General features: G+C 32.3%; 1 protein-coding gene across 1 annotated transcript; it reads left to right on the top strand.

Annotated features, from left to right (window-relative positions):
* The first annotated feature begins 292 nt into the window (after positions 1-292).
* Positions 293-7263, top strand: LOC111921000 (pectinesterase). Its single transcript, XM_023916567.3, has 2 exons — positions 293-1370; positions 6319-7263. Exons 1-2 carry the CDS (start codon positions 371-373, stop codon positions 7011-7013), a joined length of 1695 nt encoding a protein of 564 aa, XP_023772335.1. The 5' UTR covers positions 293-370; the 3' UTR covers positions 7014-7263.
* The last annotated feature ends 6704 nt before the right edge of the window (positions 7264-13967 follow it).

The following is a 13967-nucleotide window of genomic DNA, read 5'->3' as shown; positions in this document are numbered from 1 at the left end:
TACTCGTGATTCTCGGATTAGTACCAATTCTAGTTCATCTTCAGCCTAGCGAGGAGTTCCTGGTGGCCATCTAACTTTATTAAATTCTAAGTTAATAATACTTTAATAAAAAAATGTTAAAAAATCATAAAATTGTTTAGTCATATTAAATATGGTAGGACCAAAACCAAAATATAAACCCACATGGACGTCTATATTGAAAAAATAAATAGACTTAAATTAAAAAACCACATGACAATAATTTTATAAGGGATGATATGTACCACATTTTAATCCATAACCCAACTCCGTTTGGTGTTTAGAGCACGTATATATATAACGTGGTTGAGTGTGCTAAAAACCTAAAAATTCCTACTTCCTACTTCTTACCATGCAAACCAACAAACGCATTCCCTTACTTCTCTCGGCCCTTTTCTTGTTTGCGTTTTCCATCTCTTCTATTTTCAAAGCTACAAACAACCACCACTCAATTCCGTTATTTACACAAAATACACCTCAACACTTACACCTTCACAAACGCATCCAAACACAAACAGTACATACACATTGCGATGGTTCGTTATACTATGACCTCTGTCTTGAAACGCTCACCACCATTCTACCGGACCTCCGATCAAAATCTCTACCGGAGATCATCAGTGCGACCATTAATCAAACAGTGAATGATGTCCAATCCACCGACTTCAATGTTACTGCCATCCGCCGGAAGCTTCGTAACCTCAACGCTCTTGAAATCCGAGCACTCGACGACTGTCACTCGTTGTTTGTCGAAACTGTCACGGAGCTCAAGTCAGCCATCTCCGTTCTGAATCGGACGCCCTTTACCAAACACAACGATCTACAAACGCTCCTTAGCGCTTCCATGACGAATCAAGCGACTTGTCTCGACGGATTTGCGTTTAGCAAATCTAGGAATAAGATACGGAGGTACTTTCATAAATCATTGCGTGACATTTCTCATAAGGTCAGTAACTCGCTTGCTTTACTGAAGAAAATGAACGGGACGTCGAAAGGTAAGGTGGAGGCGTTCCCGGAGTATGGTGAGATGTCAGGTGGATACCCGCGGTGGGTGAAGAAGAAAGATAGGGAGTTGTTGCAGGCGGCGGTGAACGAAACAGTTTACGATTTGGTGGTGGCGAAAGACGGTAGCGGGAACTTCACGACAATCGGAGATGCGTTAAACGCAGCTCCAAACGGGAGCACGACGAGGTTCGTGATATATATAAAAGCAGGAGCATATTATGAGTACTTGGATATAGACAACAGGAAGACAATGGTGATGTTGGTCGGCGACGGAATCGGAAATACGCTGATTAAAGGAAACCGGAGCGTGGCCGACGGCTGGACAACTTTCCGTTCTGCTACCGTCGGTAAGCAATAGTAGTGGATTAGATATAATCTGGGCCACATATATATATTTTCTAGTAGTTGATCTTGACATAATTAATTTGGCTATGCTTGCGATTGTTAAAACAATAAACAATTAAATAACCGTAAGAAATATTAACATATTCAATAGTTTTAAAGGATTATTTGAAGACGCGTGTCACGAAAATAATAACAATTTTTTATAAAATTTAAATTTAAACTAAGTATCTATAACTATAAAATATATTATAAGTAGGTTGATGGTTGCTTGTTTTTTATACAACTTTTCATTTTTATAAATAGATAAATGTGTATGTTTTATAAATGTAATAATTATATACGCTGCAATAAATGTTAATCGTGAGACCCAACATTTTTTTACAATAAACTTTTATGTTTTTCAAGAAAAAAAGTTAATTATTACTTATATCCTAATAAGCACACATACATTGTTAATTACATCAAAACAAATATTTTGAATATCAAGAAAAAAAAAAGCGCTAAAAGTCTTGCTTTTTGTTAGGGATGAGCTAATAGAATCTTTCATAACCAAATAAATGGTTATAAATAATGTTTAATACTATAAAATAGTAATGAAGGCATTAGGAATCAAACGATAAATAAGAGTATGAATAGGTTAAACTAGCAGGCCCAATCCAACTACTCAGCTTTATTTTATTAAAGGTCTTCAATACAAAAAAATACAAAATTTGGTCACGGAATGTCTGTCAAAGCAGCTTGAGTGATTCTAGGGTTTATTTGTGGACACAACTTGTTTTACAACCACTCAGCTTTGGGGCTTGATTTACTACTACCCACGAGTTTGGCACGCACTCTACCCACTTTTCCTTTCAAGTTACGTTTTTGGCATCCATCATAATGTTTTTGTTTCCGTTTTCATTACTCTATTTATTCCCGAGTGGTAAACCACGTTAAAAAGGTATCAAACTTCTTTTACAAGTAACAACTTTAATCTATTTACCTTCACAATGAGGTACCCATAAATATTTTTTTCAAAATCTGGATACAAATGATTTGACGGGGACAAAGGTGGATACCATATATGAAAGCAAGTTTATTAAATTTTGTCCGTTTTGATACCGACTTTCTGTGATTATGACGATTTCTTATTTTATTTTATTTTTGTTCTTACAATAAAAGGTACAATAAAATCAATTTTCTTTTAAAAGAAACTTAGATTACAAAACTTTTATGCTTTTATTCTAAATAAATTTTTATCTTATACAACATATTCATACACAAAAAACATATTTATAAGCGAAAAAAGTTGAACTAAAAATTGTATAAATATTTTTTTTAGAATATAAATACATATTTATATAATTCTAAAATCCATATATATATATATATATATATATATATATATATATATATATATATATATATATATATATATATATATATATATAGCTACGTTCAAATGTGGATTGACATCTATTCTACAGACGTGTGAACAGTGTTATTCTGTGAAAATGACAAAGAAAAATATGTTGTTTGATATTATAAATACATTCAATCTTACATAATTATTGTCATTATCACACATTTTCACAAATTAAATCGTCTATAAGGTTATTATAGACTTTTTATTATTATTCACATTCTGTCAGAATATTTATTGAGTTGTATTCTATAAAAATGAAAATAAGTGAAAAACGATGTGTGATAATAAAATGAATACGAATTAGTGAAAATGCATAAAAATGACGATAGTTGTCTAAGGTTAAACGTATTCACATTAGCAAACAACCTATTCTCTTAGTAATTCACATAGAATAACATTGCCTACATGTTTACACAATAGTTGTCCATCCACATTATAACCTAGCCCTATATATATATATATATATATATATATATATATATATATATATATATATATATATATATAGGTTAACGTGTTTCTTACATTTATTGTGTAGTACAATACATCAATAGTCATTTAATAAAAATAATTAATTAGGTAATTAATTAAAGATAAATATAAAATAATTTCCATAATTATATGTATATTAAATGATATCTATAATTATAATTCTCTTTTATTGAAACTAATTAAATTTGTCATTAATGTCAGCAATAACATTTTTCAGAATTCAAAAATGAATTCGCATATAGGTTTTTATGTATGAGTTCGTGTTTGTTTCATGAATCATTTACTTAAAATACAATAAAGTTGTATTGAATATGAAAAACAAAAGTATATTCTATTAGAATTATAAGTATGGATATCATTTAACATACATATAATTATGGAAATTATTTAATATATATCTTTATTTGATTAAATAATAATCTAACTTTTACTAAATTCTTATTGATGCATTTTACTGCACAATAGATGTAAGAAACATTTGAACCCCTCTCTCTCTCTCTCTCTCTCTATATATATATATATATATATATATATATATATATATATATATATATATATATATATCAAAAATACGTAAAATATGTATTTTTTTGGGAAAGAGGCCACAGCCCCGACAAATATAAAATATGTATTTAAAATAGTTATGTTTAAATTATTGTTGCTTAGACTACTTTATATATATATATATATATATATATATATATATATATATCAAATAGTTATGTTTAAATTATTGTTGCTTAGACTACTTTATATATATATATATATATATATATATATATATATATATATATATATATATATATATATATATCTCAAATACGTCCTTAATAAATTATAAAATTATATTTTTTTAAAAGATCTTTTATGTTATGAAATATCTTCTAGCTAGTTTTTACCAAATGTAATTTTTTATCAGTTAACTTATAAGCCAACAACTAGTTTTTCTGTCAGTAGGTCAAACATAGTCTGAATATGTATTTTTATGTATTTATGACTCTTAGAAGTATAAATACATATATTTATCTTTTTCGAAGTATATATACATATGATTATATTTTAATAAGTATATATACATTCTAAGAAGCATAAATACATATTTTTATATTTTTTTAGAAGTATACTTATCTTTTCTAGAAATATAAATATGTATTTATACTTCTATAAAAGTATACATAGATACTTTTTATGTTATTATTGATATAAAAGAAAAAAAATATGTATTTGTATCTTTTGTGAACTATAACTATATTTTTTTTCTTATAAAGACATATGATTGATAAACTTCTAGCTATGTAAAAATATGTATATATACTTCAAAAAAATATATTAATATCTCCAAAAAAATGTCAAGCTTTTAATTGATATGCTCTATTTACGAAAAAAATACGTATTTATACTTCTAAAAAATATATTAATATTTTTAAAAACGTCTTTATACTTCTAAAAAACATAAAATGCATATGTGTACTCCTAAAAATGTATTTATATGATATTTAGTTAGACTTTTTCGTGTATAAATATGTTTTTTCTACATTAATACGTATAATATTAAAAAAAAACATACTTATGGTAAAATACATAAAAGATTTTTAAACTTATAGGTTTTTGTTTTACAAATTTTGTTTTATGGTAACCTAAAAATATTCTATTACAATAACAATAGCAAAACATAATAATAATAAAAATGAAGTTTGACAAAAAATAATTAATAGTTTTAATAAGGTTTCGTTTTTATCCTTCATAATCTGATTTTTCTTAATAATTTCGTTCGTTAACTTATAAAAAAAAGTTTTTATATGTTTATTTTAATTTATATTTCGTTATAAATTCAAGGCGGTCATTATTTCAATATAAATTTAGAACTTGCGTTACTTGGTTTATTTATATATCTTTCGGTATAAATTTGAGTTTATCTACGTTTCGACTTAATTATCTTTATATTTTGGGACTTATTTTTATGCATGTTTTGTTGTTTCCTACGTAAGAGTCAAATCATGTATAATATGTTTTGTTTGTAGCAACTTTAGTTGCCCATTTTCAATCCCTCCCTTTTTTGGTCATAATTAAACTTTGGGAATTTTAGTTTACGTCTTTTTTTTCTTCCATTTTTGTCCTAATTTCACTTTTAACTTTGTAATATATCACTTTCCCCTCCTCTTTTTTTATGTTTTTCGTACTTTCGTGTTTATCTTTCATACTATATATAATCTAATTTTTCTTAATAATATCTATTTGTTAACTTATAAAAAAAGCTATACTTTATTTTTATGTATTTATCGTTATAAATTCAAGGTGATAAATATTTTGATGTAATTTAGAACTTTTATTACTTGTTTTTTTATGAATGTGCCACTATAAATTCGAGTTTTGATTTTTTTTTCATGCTTATTTGTATATACGCTTTGTCGTTTCCTACGTATGAGTTTGGTCATATAATATGGGTTTTAGTATTTGAATTTTCGTTCATTAAAATAAAAAAATAATCTTAATTTTTTATTTTTATGTACATGCAGTATAAATTCGATTTTCTTTACATTTCGACGTAAATTTTATCTACGTTTTCATTCTTATTTTGATGTACGTTTCCTGCGCATTATTTTGGTTATATGTAAAATGTTTTCATTGGACGATATAAATCGAAGGTAATCAATGGTATCGGATATTTGTTGGATGTTTCCACCGACACTTATCACCCTTCAACTTTGTAAAATGTTAGTTTTTAGCCTTAATCGCACCCAGTCGTTAAAATTCAAATTACAACGCCACCGCGATGTGTGACTGGCAAAATACCAGTAAAAAAATAAGTAAATTAGAAAAATAAAAGTGTCCAATAAAATAAAAAATAATTGTTTTTACTAGTGATAAGTGTCCAATGAATGAATTGATTATTAGCTTTGAAAAAAAAATTAAACTTTTTTCGAAATGAATTGATACGGCGTTTCATTTGAAAGCCCGATTTGCATGCTCAATTGCTCATAAAAGTGTTTTACATGAGAATTTGAATTTCATTGTAAAATTAATTGATTAGGTTTGTTTTAAATAATTTTCAGTTGCTGAAGGCAACAATTTCATAGCTAAAGGTATCACGTTCGAGAACTATGCCGGAATTGCGAAACACCAAGCGGTGGCGTTGAGGTGTGATTCAGACTTCTCCGTCTTCTACCAGTGCAGCTTCGTCGCTTACCAAGATACTTTGTACGTCCACTCCTTCCGCCAATTTTTCCGTGAATGTAACATCTACGGCACTGTCGATTTCATCTTCGGTAATGCCGCCGTCGTCTTCCAAAAATCAAATCTTTACGCCCGTCAACCAGATCCGAAGCAAAAGAACATTTTCACCGCTCAAGGTCGAGACGATCCAAATCAGAACACCGGTATTTCGATTCTAGATTGCAAAATAGCTGCCGGATCGGAGCTGATTCCGAATCAAACACTGTTCAAATCCTACCTCGGTCGGCCATGGCGACAATATTCTAGAACTGTGATCTTGCGATCCTACATTGGCGATTTAATCGATCCTGCTGGTTGGTCGGAATGGTCAAGTGATATTGCTTTGACTACACTTTATTATGGAGAGTATATGAACAGAGGACCCGGTTCTAATACCAGTGCTAGAGTGAGTTGGCCGGGATATAAAGTGATCACGAATTCGACGGAGGCCGACCAATTTACGGTTGGCAATTTTATTCAGGGAGGCGAATGGTTGAATGCCACCGGAGTTCCTTACTACCTTGGGTTGAATTGAAAACAGAGCTCAATACGTTCGATTTTTAGTGGATTTGTGCTCGAATTCTGATAATATTCATGGATTCGGAGCATAGCATTATTGGTATTGAATAGACGAATTAAGAGACTGTTTTCAATTGTTTATGAATTATCAACTTCAAGCATTTAACCCTGTACCACATGACTGACAATACTTCCTAAAACAAACCCGGCCCGATGGTGTTTTCTTGGATGGGCCTAATATTAATCCTATTACACTATTACGTAAATGCCTTAGGGTTCATATAGTGAAATCCATTTGTAGCAAATATCACATTGGTCCATGGTAATATAGCATGGATTATTGCATGTAGGGATGAAAGTGGGTCCAAACCCGGACCCGATGAACCCGGACCCGGAAAACCCGGAACCGGTTAACGGGATTTTATAGAAACGGAAACCGGACCGGTATATAGGAACCGGTTCCGGTTCGGTTCCGGGTATGGTTCCGGGTAAAATGGGTCTAGAACCGGAAAACCCAGAAACTTCAAAGTGGGTAGGTTGGAACCGGATAAAGTGGGTTTAGACCCGGAAAACCCGAAAAAACCGGAATTTTTTGGTAATTACTTACAACTTAGTAGGTTGAACTTTGAAAATTTTCATATTGATATCCCCACTTTGGGGGACTGTAACTTATTGAATACGAAACCACAATTAACAAAATTAGAGTCTAAAATCATGTACAAACTCTAAAATACACTCTGGAAAAACCCGCATGTCAATCCGAATTTAAACGAATGAGATATACTTGTGTTAATATTTTCACATAATACAAAGTACAAAAACAAATAGCTGAAAAGTTGAAAATTTTCAGTTTTGATATCCCGACTTCGGAGGACTGTAAATCATTGAATGTTAAACCAAAAATGACAAAATTATAGTTTAAACTTATATACAAACTGTAAACTAGAAGTTGGAAAAAACCACATATCAATCCGACTTCAAACGAATTAGATATGCATGCTTTAAAACTTTCACCGAATACAAAAAAACTAAAAAACTAAAAACTTTCAGCTTTGGTATCTCAACTTTTGAGGACTGTAAGTCAATGAATATAAAACTAAAAATGAAAAATTTATAGTCTAGAATCATGTATAAACTCTAAACTACATGTTGGAAAAAACCGTATGTCAATTGGAGTTGAAACGAATAAGATATGCATCTTGTAAACGTTTCACGAAAGGTGGTTCCGGCCCTAAAAGTGGTTCCGGTTCCAAAAACCGGTTCCGGATTTTAGACCCGGTTTACCCGGACCCAATGGACCCAAACCCGGATTACCCGGAACCCGGATAAAGCCAATTTTTAAACCCGGAACCGGACCCGGTTCTATATATTCTGGTTCTAACGGGTCCGGTTCCGGTTCGGTTCCGGTTCCGGTTCGGGTTCCGGTTTTCCGGTTCTAAATCTCATCCCTAATTGCATGTATAGAACCAAGTTTCCAAGACCCGCAAGGTATATTCTGAATCTTACTCCTTGTGGTATTGGAACCTTAAATATTGACATCATCACCTATATACCATGGTCACACTAGTCCTATAATACTTTACATGAATTCACATTACATATGAAACTCATGTACTTAGAAGCTCGAAATAGGTTTGAGAGTCTAACAATTTGATCAAATGTCGATTGTACATAAAATATTAATCAAATCTAATAAAACATACCTATTTGTTATTTATCAATCGTTCCATTTAGGATTTTTCGTTTAGGCTTTCATATATATAGACATACTAAAGGTGTATACAAGGAATATAAACAAATCCAAATGATTATCCAATCTCCAACGCTCCTACGCAATCGAAAAAAACCATAGGTGACCATATATAAAAATTGTCTTCGAATAATGTTAATATCATGTAGTCTTTTTGTATATATTTGTCAGCTTACTGAAACTCATAAAGGATATGTTCAACATGAACTTCAACAATACATGCATTTTTCTTCGATAAAATGAATATCCACTTGACATGTTCGGTGTCTTGGTTAGGGATGAGATTTAGAACCGGAAAACCAGACCGGAATCGGAACCGGAATCGAACCGGAACCGGACCCGTTAGAACCGGAATATATAGAACCGGGTCCGGTTCCGGGTTTAAAAATTGGCTTTATCTGGGTTCCGGGTAATCCGGGTTTGGGTCCATTGGGTCCGGGTAAACCGAGTCTAAAATGCGAAACCGATTTTTGGAACCGGAACCACTTTTAGGGCCAGAACCACCTTTTGTGAAACGTTTACAAGATGCATATCTTATTCGTTTCAACTCCAATTGACATACGGTTTTTTCCAACATGTAGTTTAGAGTTTGTACATGATTCTAGACTATAAATTTTTCATTTTTAGTTTTATATTTATTGACTTAAAGTCCTCAAAAGTTGAGATACCAAAGCTGAAAGTTTTTAGTTTTTTAGTTTTTTTGTATTCGGTGAAAGTTTTAAAGCATGCATATCTAATTCGTTTGAAGTCGGATTGATATGTGGTTTTTTCCAACTTCTAGTTTACAGTTTGTACATAAGTTTAAACTATAATTTTGTCATTTTTGGTTTAACATTCAATGATTTACAGTCCTCCGAAGTCGGGATATCAAAACTGGAAATTTTCAACTTTTCAGCTATTTGTTTTTGTACTTTGTATTATGTGAAAATATTAACACAAGTATATCTCATTCGTTTAAATTCGGATTGACATGCGGGTTTTTCCAGAGTGTATTTTAGAGTTTGTACATGATTTTAGACTCTAATTTTGTTAATTGTGGTTTCGTATTCAATAAGTTACAGTCCCCCAAAGTGGGGATATCAATATGAAAATTTTCAAAGTTCAACCTACTAAGTTGTAAGTAATTACCAAAAAATTCCGGTTTTTTCGGGTTTTCCGGGACTAAATTCACTTTATCCGGTTCCAACCTACCCACTTTGAAGTTTCCGGGTTTTCCGGTTCTAGACCCACTTTACCCGGAACCGAACCGGAACCGGTTCCTATATACCGGTCCGGTTTCCGTTTCTATAAAATCCCGTTAACCGGTTCCGGGTCCATCGGGTCCGGGTTTGAACCCACTTTCATCCCTAGTCTTGGTGTTGGATCAGATTATCAAAATATAATTAATAGCATAAATGTTTTCATAGATAGCATATTAATGTGGCATGTGAAATTCAGCGAGCAAGTTGTGCAATCGGCTTCTTTCGGCACCGACATTAGCCATACTACAATACTCGGCTTTAGCGACAAACAAAACACTTTCGGATTGATTCATGCGTTGATATTTGGTCAAGTTCTAGCATGCTTTGAGAATCCTCGAATGGGAACACGGTTTGATGTATCATTATTTAGTAATAAATATTATATTATTATTTAATCATATTTAAGAAAAATGTTACCCTAATTCTAATTTCTAAACATTGTCGTCATTCAATTACACTCATCGTTCATCATAACCACGATAATCGAAACCAAAGTAATGTCAAAAATGAAAGCAAAATCGGTAAAAGTAAAAAAAAAAAAAAAAATCATGTAATTTAGAAATTATATATTTTCAATGCTATTTAATTATTTTATTTGTATTTGTGATTGAGCTTTTTTTTTCAAACATATTTAATAAATTTGTTGAAATCGATCGCGAACCTATCTTACCACCTCTCAAAGAAAGCATTATTATTTATTGTTATTTTTTGTAGACAAAATTGCAAGAATGTTCCATGTGTTAGGTAAAAATTGCTATTTTTTGCCAAAAAGATTTGGACTAGCACTTATGGTCCATAGGTTTTTATTTTGTTGCGAGTTTGGTCTATTTGTCTTGATTTTTTATAAAATGATGATTTTACCATTTTTTTTCTTTTTTCAGTTTTTTTATTATAAAAATAAAAAAATAAAAAAAAGTACCTCTCTCTCTCTCTCTCTCTCTCTCTCTCTCTCTCTCTCTCTCTCTCTCTCTCTCTCTCTCTCTCTCTCTCTCTCTCTCTCTCTCTCTCTCTCTCTCTCTCTCTCCATTGCTTTTCATCAAAACCCACCCACTCCCATTTTCTTATTCAAAATCCTTCACCTGCAACTTCTTCATCATCCCCAAAAAGAAATCGACAAATAGAATTAGATTTAGGGTTCTTCAATTAATAGAACACCTTTTTAATTTCTTTCTTCAATCGGTATAAGAAAACAATATAACATGTCCAATTAGATTTAGAGTTCCTAATTTCTTTCTTCAATCTGAAACAAAATTTGCAGACCAACCTTTTCTCTGTAAAAAACCCATGACACCAACCTCTATTTCTTTTTCTGTAACCATTGAGTTGCCGATGGAGGAAGAGAAGTCTGGTGGTAAAGGCAGTGGTGGTCATGGAAATCTACCAGAGTTTGACAGTTTCCCGAAGATGGGATTGTTCATCGGCTTGGTTTTAAGATCTGATTTGTTACCACGACCTCCAGAAAACAGAATAGGTTAAGAGTTTCAGGATGGCTTCGATTGGTCGATTTTTCTGTGTCCGATTTTTGTTCTTGAATCTTGATGTGATAAAAGGAATTTTTTGTGTGTATGTGTGTGGTGTGTGTTTGGAGGGATGAACACACATATACACAAAGGGTTTACAACGATAATCGTTTTTAGAGTTTTTTTCCTCTTTCTCCTTCTGGTTCTCAAGTTGCAGGTGGATCTGTGATGGCAAGATGAAGACTAAGGGTGCAAATGGTGGTCGATTTGGAGGTTGAGTCGGTGCTAGAGGAGGAATATCAGTTCTGATTTTTTTAATCTCAAAATCTTGATTTTCCAAAACTTATTGGTCTTGAATGGTAGAGAGTGGTGGTGTAGGTGAGGAACAAGTTCTAGAAGAAGATGATGGGAGCGTTTCACGACTGAAAATCGAGGGGGAGACAACTAGGGTCGATTTTTCGGATATAGAAGGGTGAAGGGATGGGTGTTTGGTGGTCTTACATGCCTAGAGGGAGGTAGGAGGGGACGCAAAGGTGGTGGTCGGCAACCTCCTTTCTTCGTCGGAGATCAAAATAAAGAACGAGAGAGAGAGGGGGAGAGATTCCGAGGAGAGAGAGAGAGAGAGAGAGAGGGGGGGGGGGGAGGGGTGCTTTCTTTAATCTTTTCTTTTTATTTCTATAATAAAAAATTTTAAAAAAGAAAAATCAAAGGGTAAAATCATTATTTTATAAAAAAATCAAGACAAATGGACTAAACTCGCAATAAAATGAAAATATATGGGCGATAAATGTTAGTCCAAACCTTTTTGGCTTTAAATGATAATTTTCACCAACCACGAAGGTCGATTATGTCTTTATTGTATCAACTCGTCATGAAATAAAGGATATTGGATTTCAAAATTCGAAGACAATTACTTGGGCCTTAGGCCTTAGTCCAGGAAAGAAAGTGGGCTTGTAATATCGCATTTGATATTCACCCGTATTTAAGAAGGTAAGAAGAACTTCCAAAAACTCAATGTAATGAAGTTGATATTTTTCCAATATTTCCAATGCACCTCAAGTCGTCTCAAATGATTTTAAACGGAATAAGATTTGATGAAAATAACATATAATAATTTAAAGAGTAAATTACTGAAATTGTTTATGTGGTTTAGTCAAAATTATGAGTTTGGTACCTAACATTTTCTTTTGGACCATCCTTCTAGTTTGTTTTTGTTTCGGTTATAGTCTTTGATAGACATGAGAAGATAATTTTAGCCTTGTTATATTTTTTCCCACATTTTAAATAACTAGTAAATACTTATTTATAATAATAATAAAAAATTATTGTGTACAACCACCCGCTCATCTTCTTCCTTTGCCTCAAATAATTCCCTAGGCTTCTATCACTGACCACCGCCATAAAAAATTGATGGAGCGCCCCCGCCTTTCTACTTTGTCCCTTCATGTTCTCTGGAGTTGCTCACCATCATGTATTTACTGAAATCCCGAGCACCACAATCTTCTTTATAACCTCCGTGAGCGCAAAAAATCAAGACTAATTAAACCTACTGCAATACAGAAAAATTAACCTAATCAAAACCTAATGCAACCATCCAGACAAATCAAATGCATAAAAATCCTCCAACTTACCTGAAATTAAATCCACTAAACCTGACCGCCACCGCAACCTCTAAAATCAAACCACTGACGCTGTCGTCGAACAATTGTCACTACCGTCGACCTGCTAACATAAAAGAGAGATGGTGGGAAAGAGAGATAACAGAGGGCGACCATAGGAAAGATAGATGTTTTCAGAAAGTATTTTGGTGGTGGCAGTGATTTCAATACGACAATCCAGTGATCGAGTAGAGTGTAGATCCGGCTGTGATGTCATTCATCCACTTCCGTCTTGTTATAAGTATCAAAGTATACATGCAATGATGATCCCGTACTTCTAGCTGCGATCCAACATTATGAAGAGATATAATTTGGAAAATTAGTATGATTTATGTTTAATTCAGTTTAGTATTAAGTGTAGTTAAATAATATTTCAAATGTTGTAACTTTTTATTTTATTTTAATGACACGTCTGTTCTTTTTAAATGTAGTTAAAAAACAAAACAAAACAAAAAACTATCGTTACGTACTCCCTCAAATGGCATGTCTCGCATATTTTATGGCAAAAGTGATGTGGTAGTTGTTAGAAATTGGGTAGGGTTGGAGATCTAGATATTCCTTGGATTGTTTAAACACTCTCCGAAATGATATTTCTATTATATGTCTGGGTTACAAAAAATTCAACTTAAGATAATCCTAAGGGGACACTTACGAATCTAGGCACAGAAACTGTAAGCCAAATTTCTAGAGAATTCTGAGTTCGTATGAAGAAAAACAAGAGCTCAAAGTTAATCCCCTTCAAAGAGGAGAGACGTTTATATAGAAAATGAGATGTAGGGTTTCATTTTTTAGGGTTGGTCGTAAATGGTTTCTTTGAAAACAAATCAGCAGGGGTCCAGCCAGGGGTTATGCCCCTTGGAC

The sequence above is a fragment of the Lactuca sativa genome, chromosome 9, assembly GCF_002870075.4.
Source record: "Lactuca sativa cultivar Salinas chromosome 9, Lsat_Salinas_v11, whole genome shotgun sequence".
In the NCBI taxonomy this organism is placed as follows: domain Eukaryota; kingdom Viridiplantae; phylum Streptophyta; class Magnoliopsida; order Asterales; family Asteraceae; genus Lactuca; species Lactuca sativa.
This window is presented reverse-complemented; position numbering and strand designations above follow the sequence as displayed.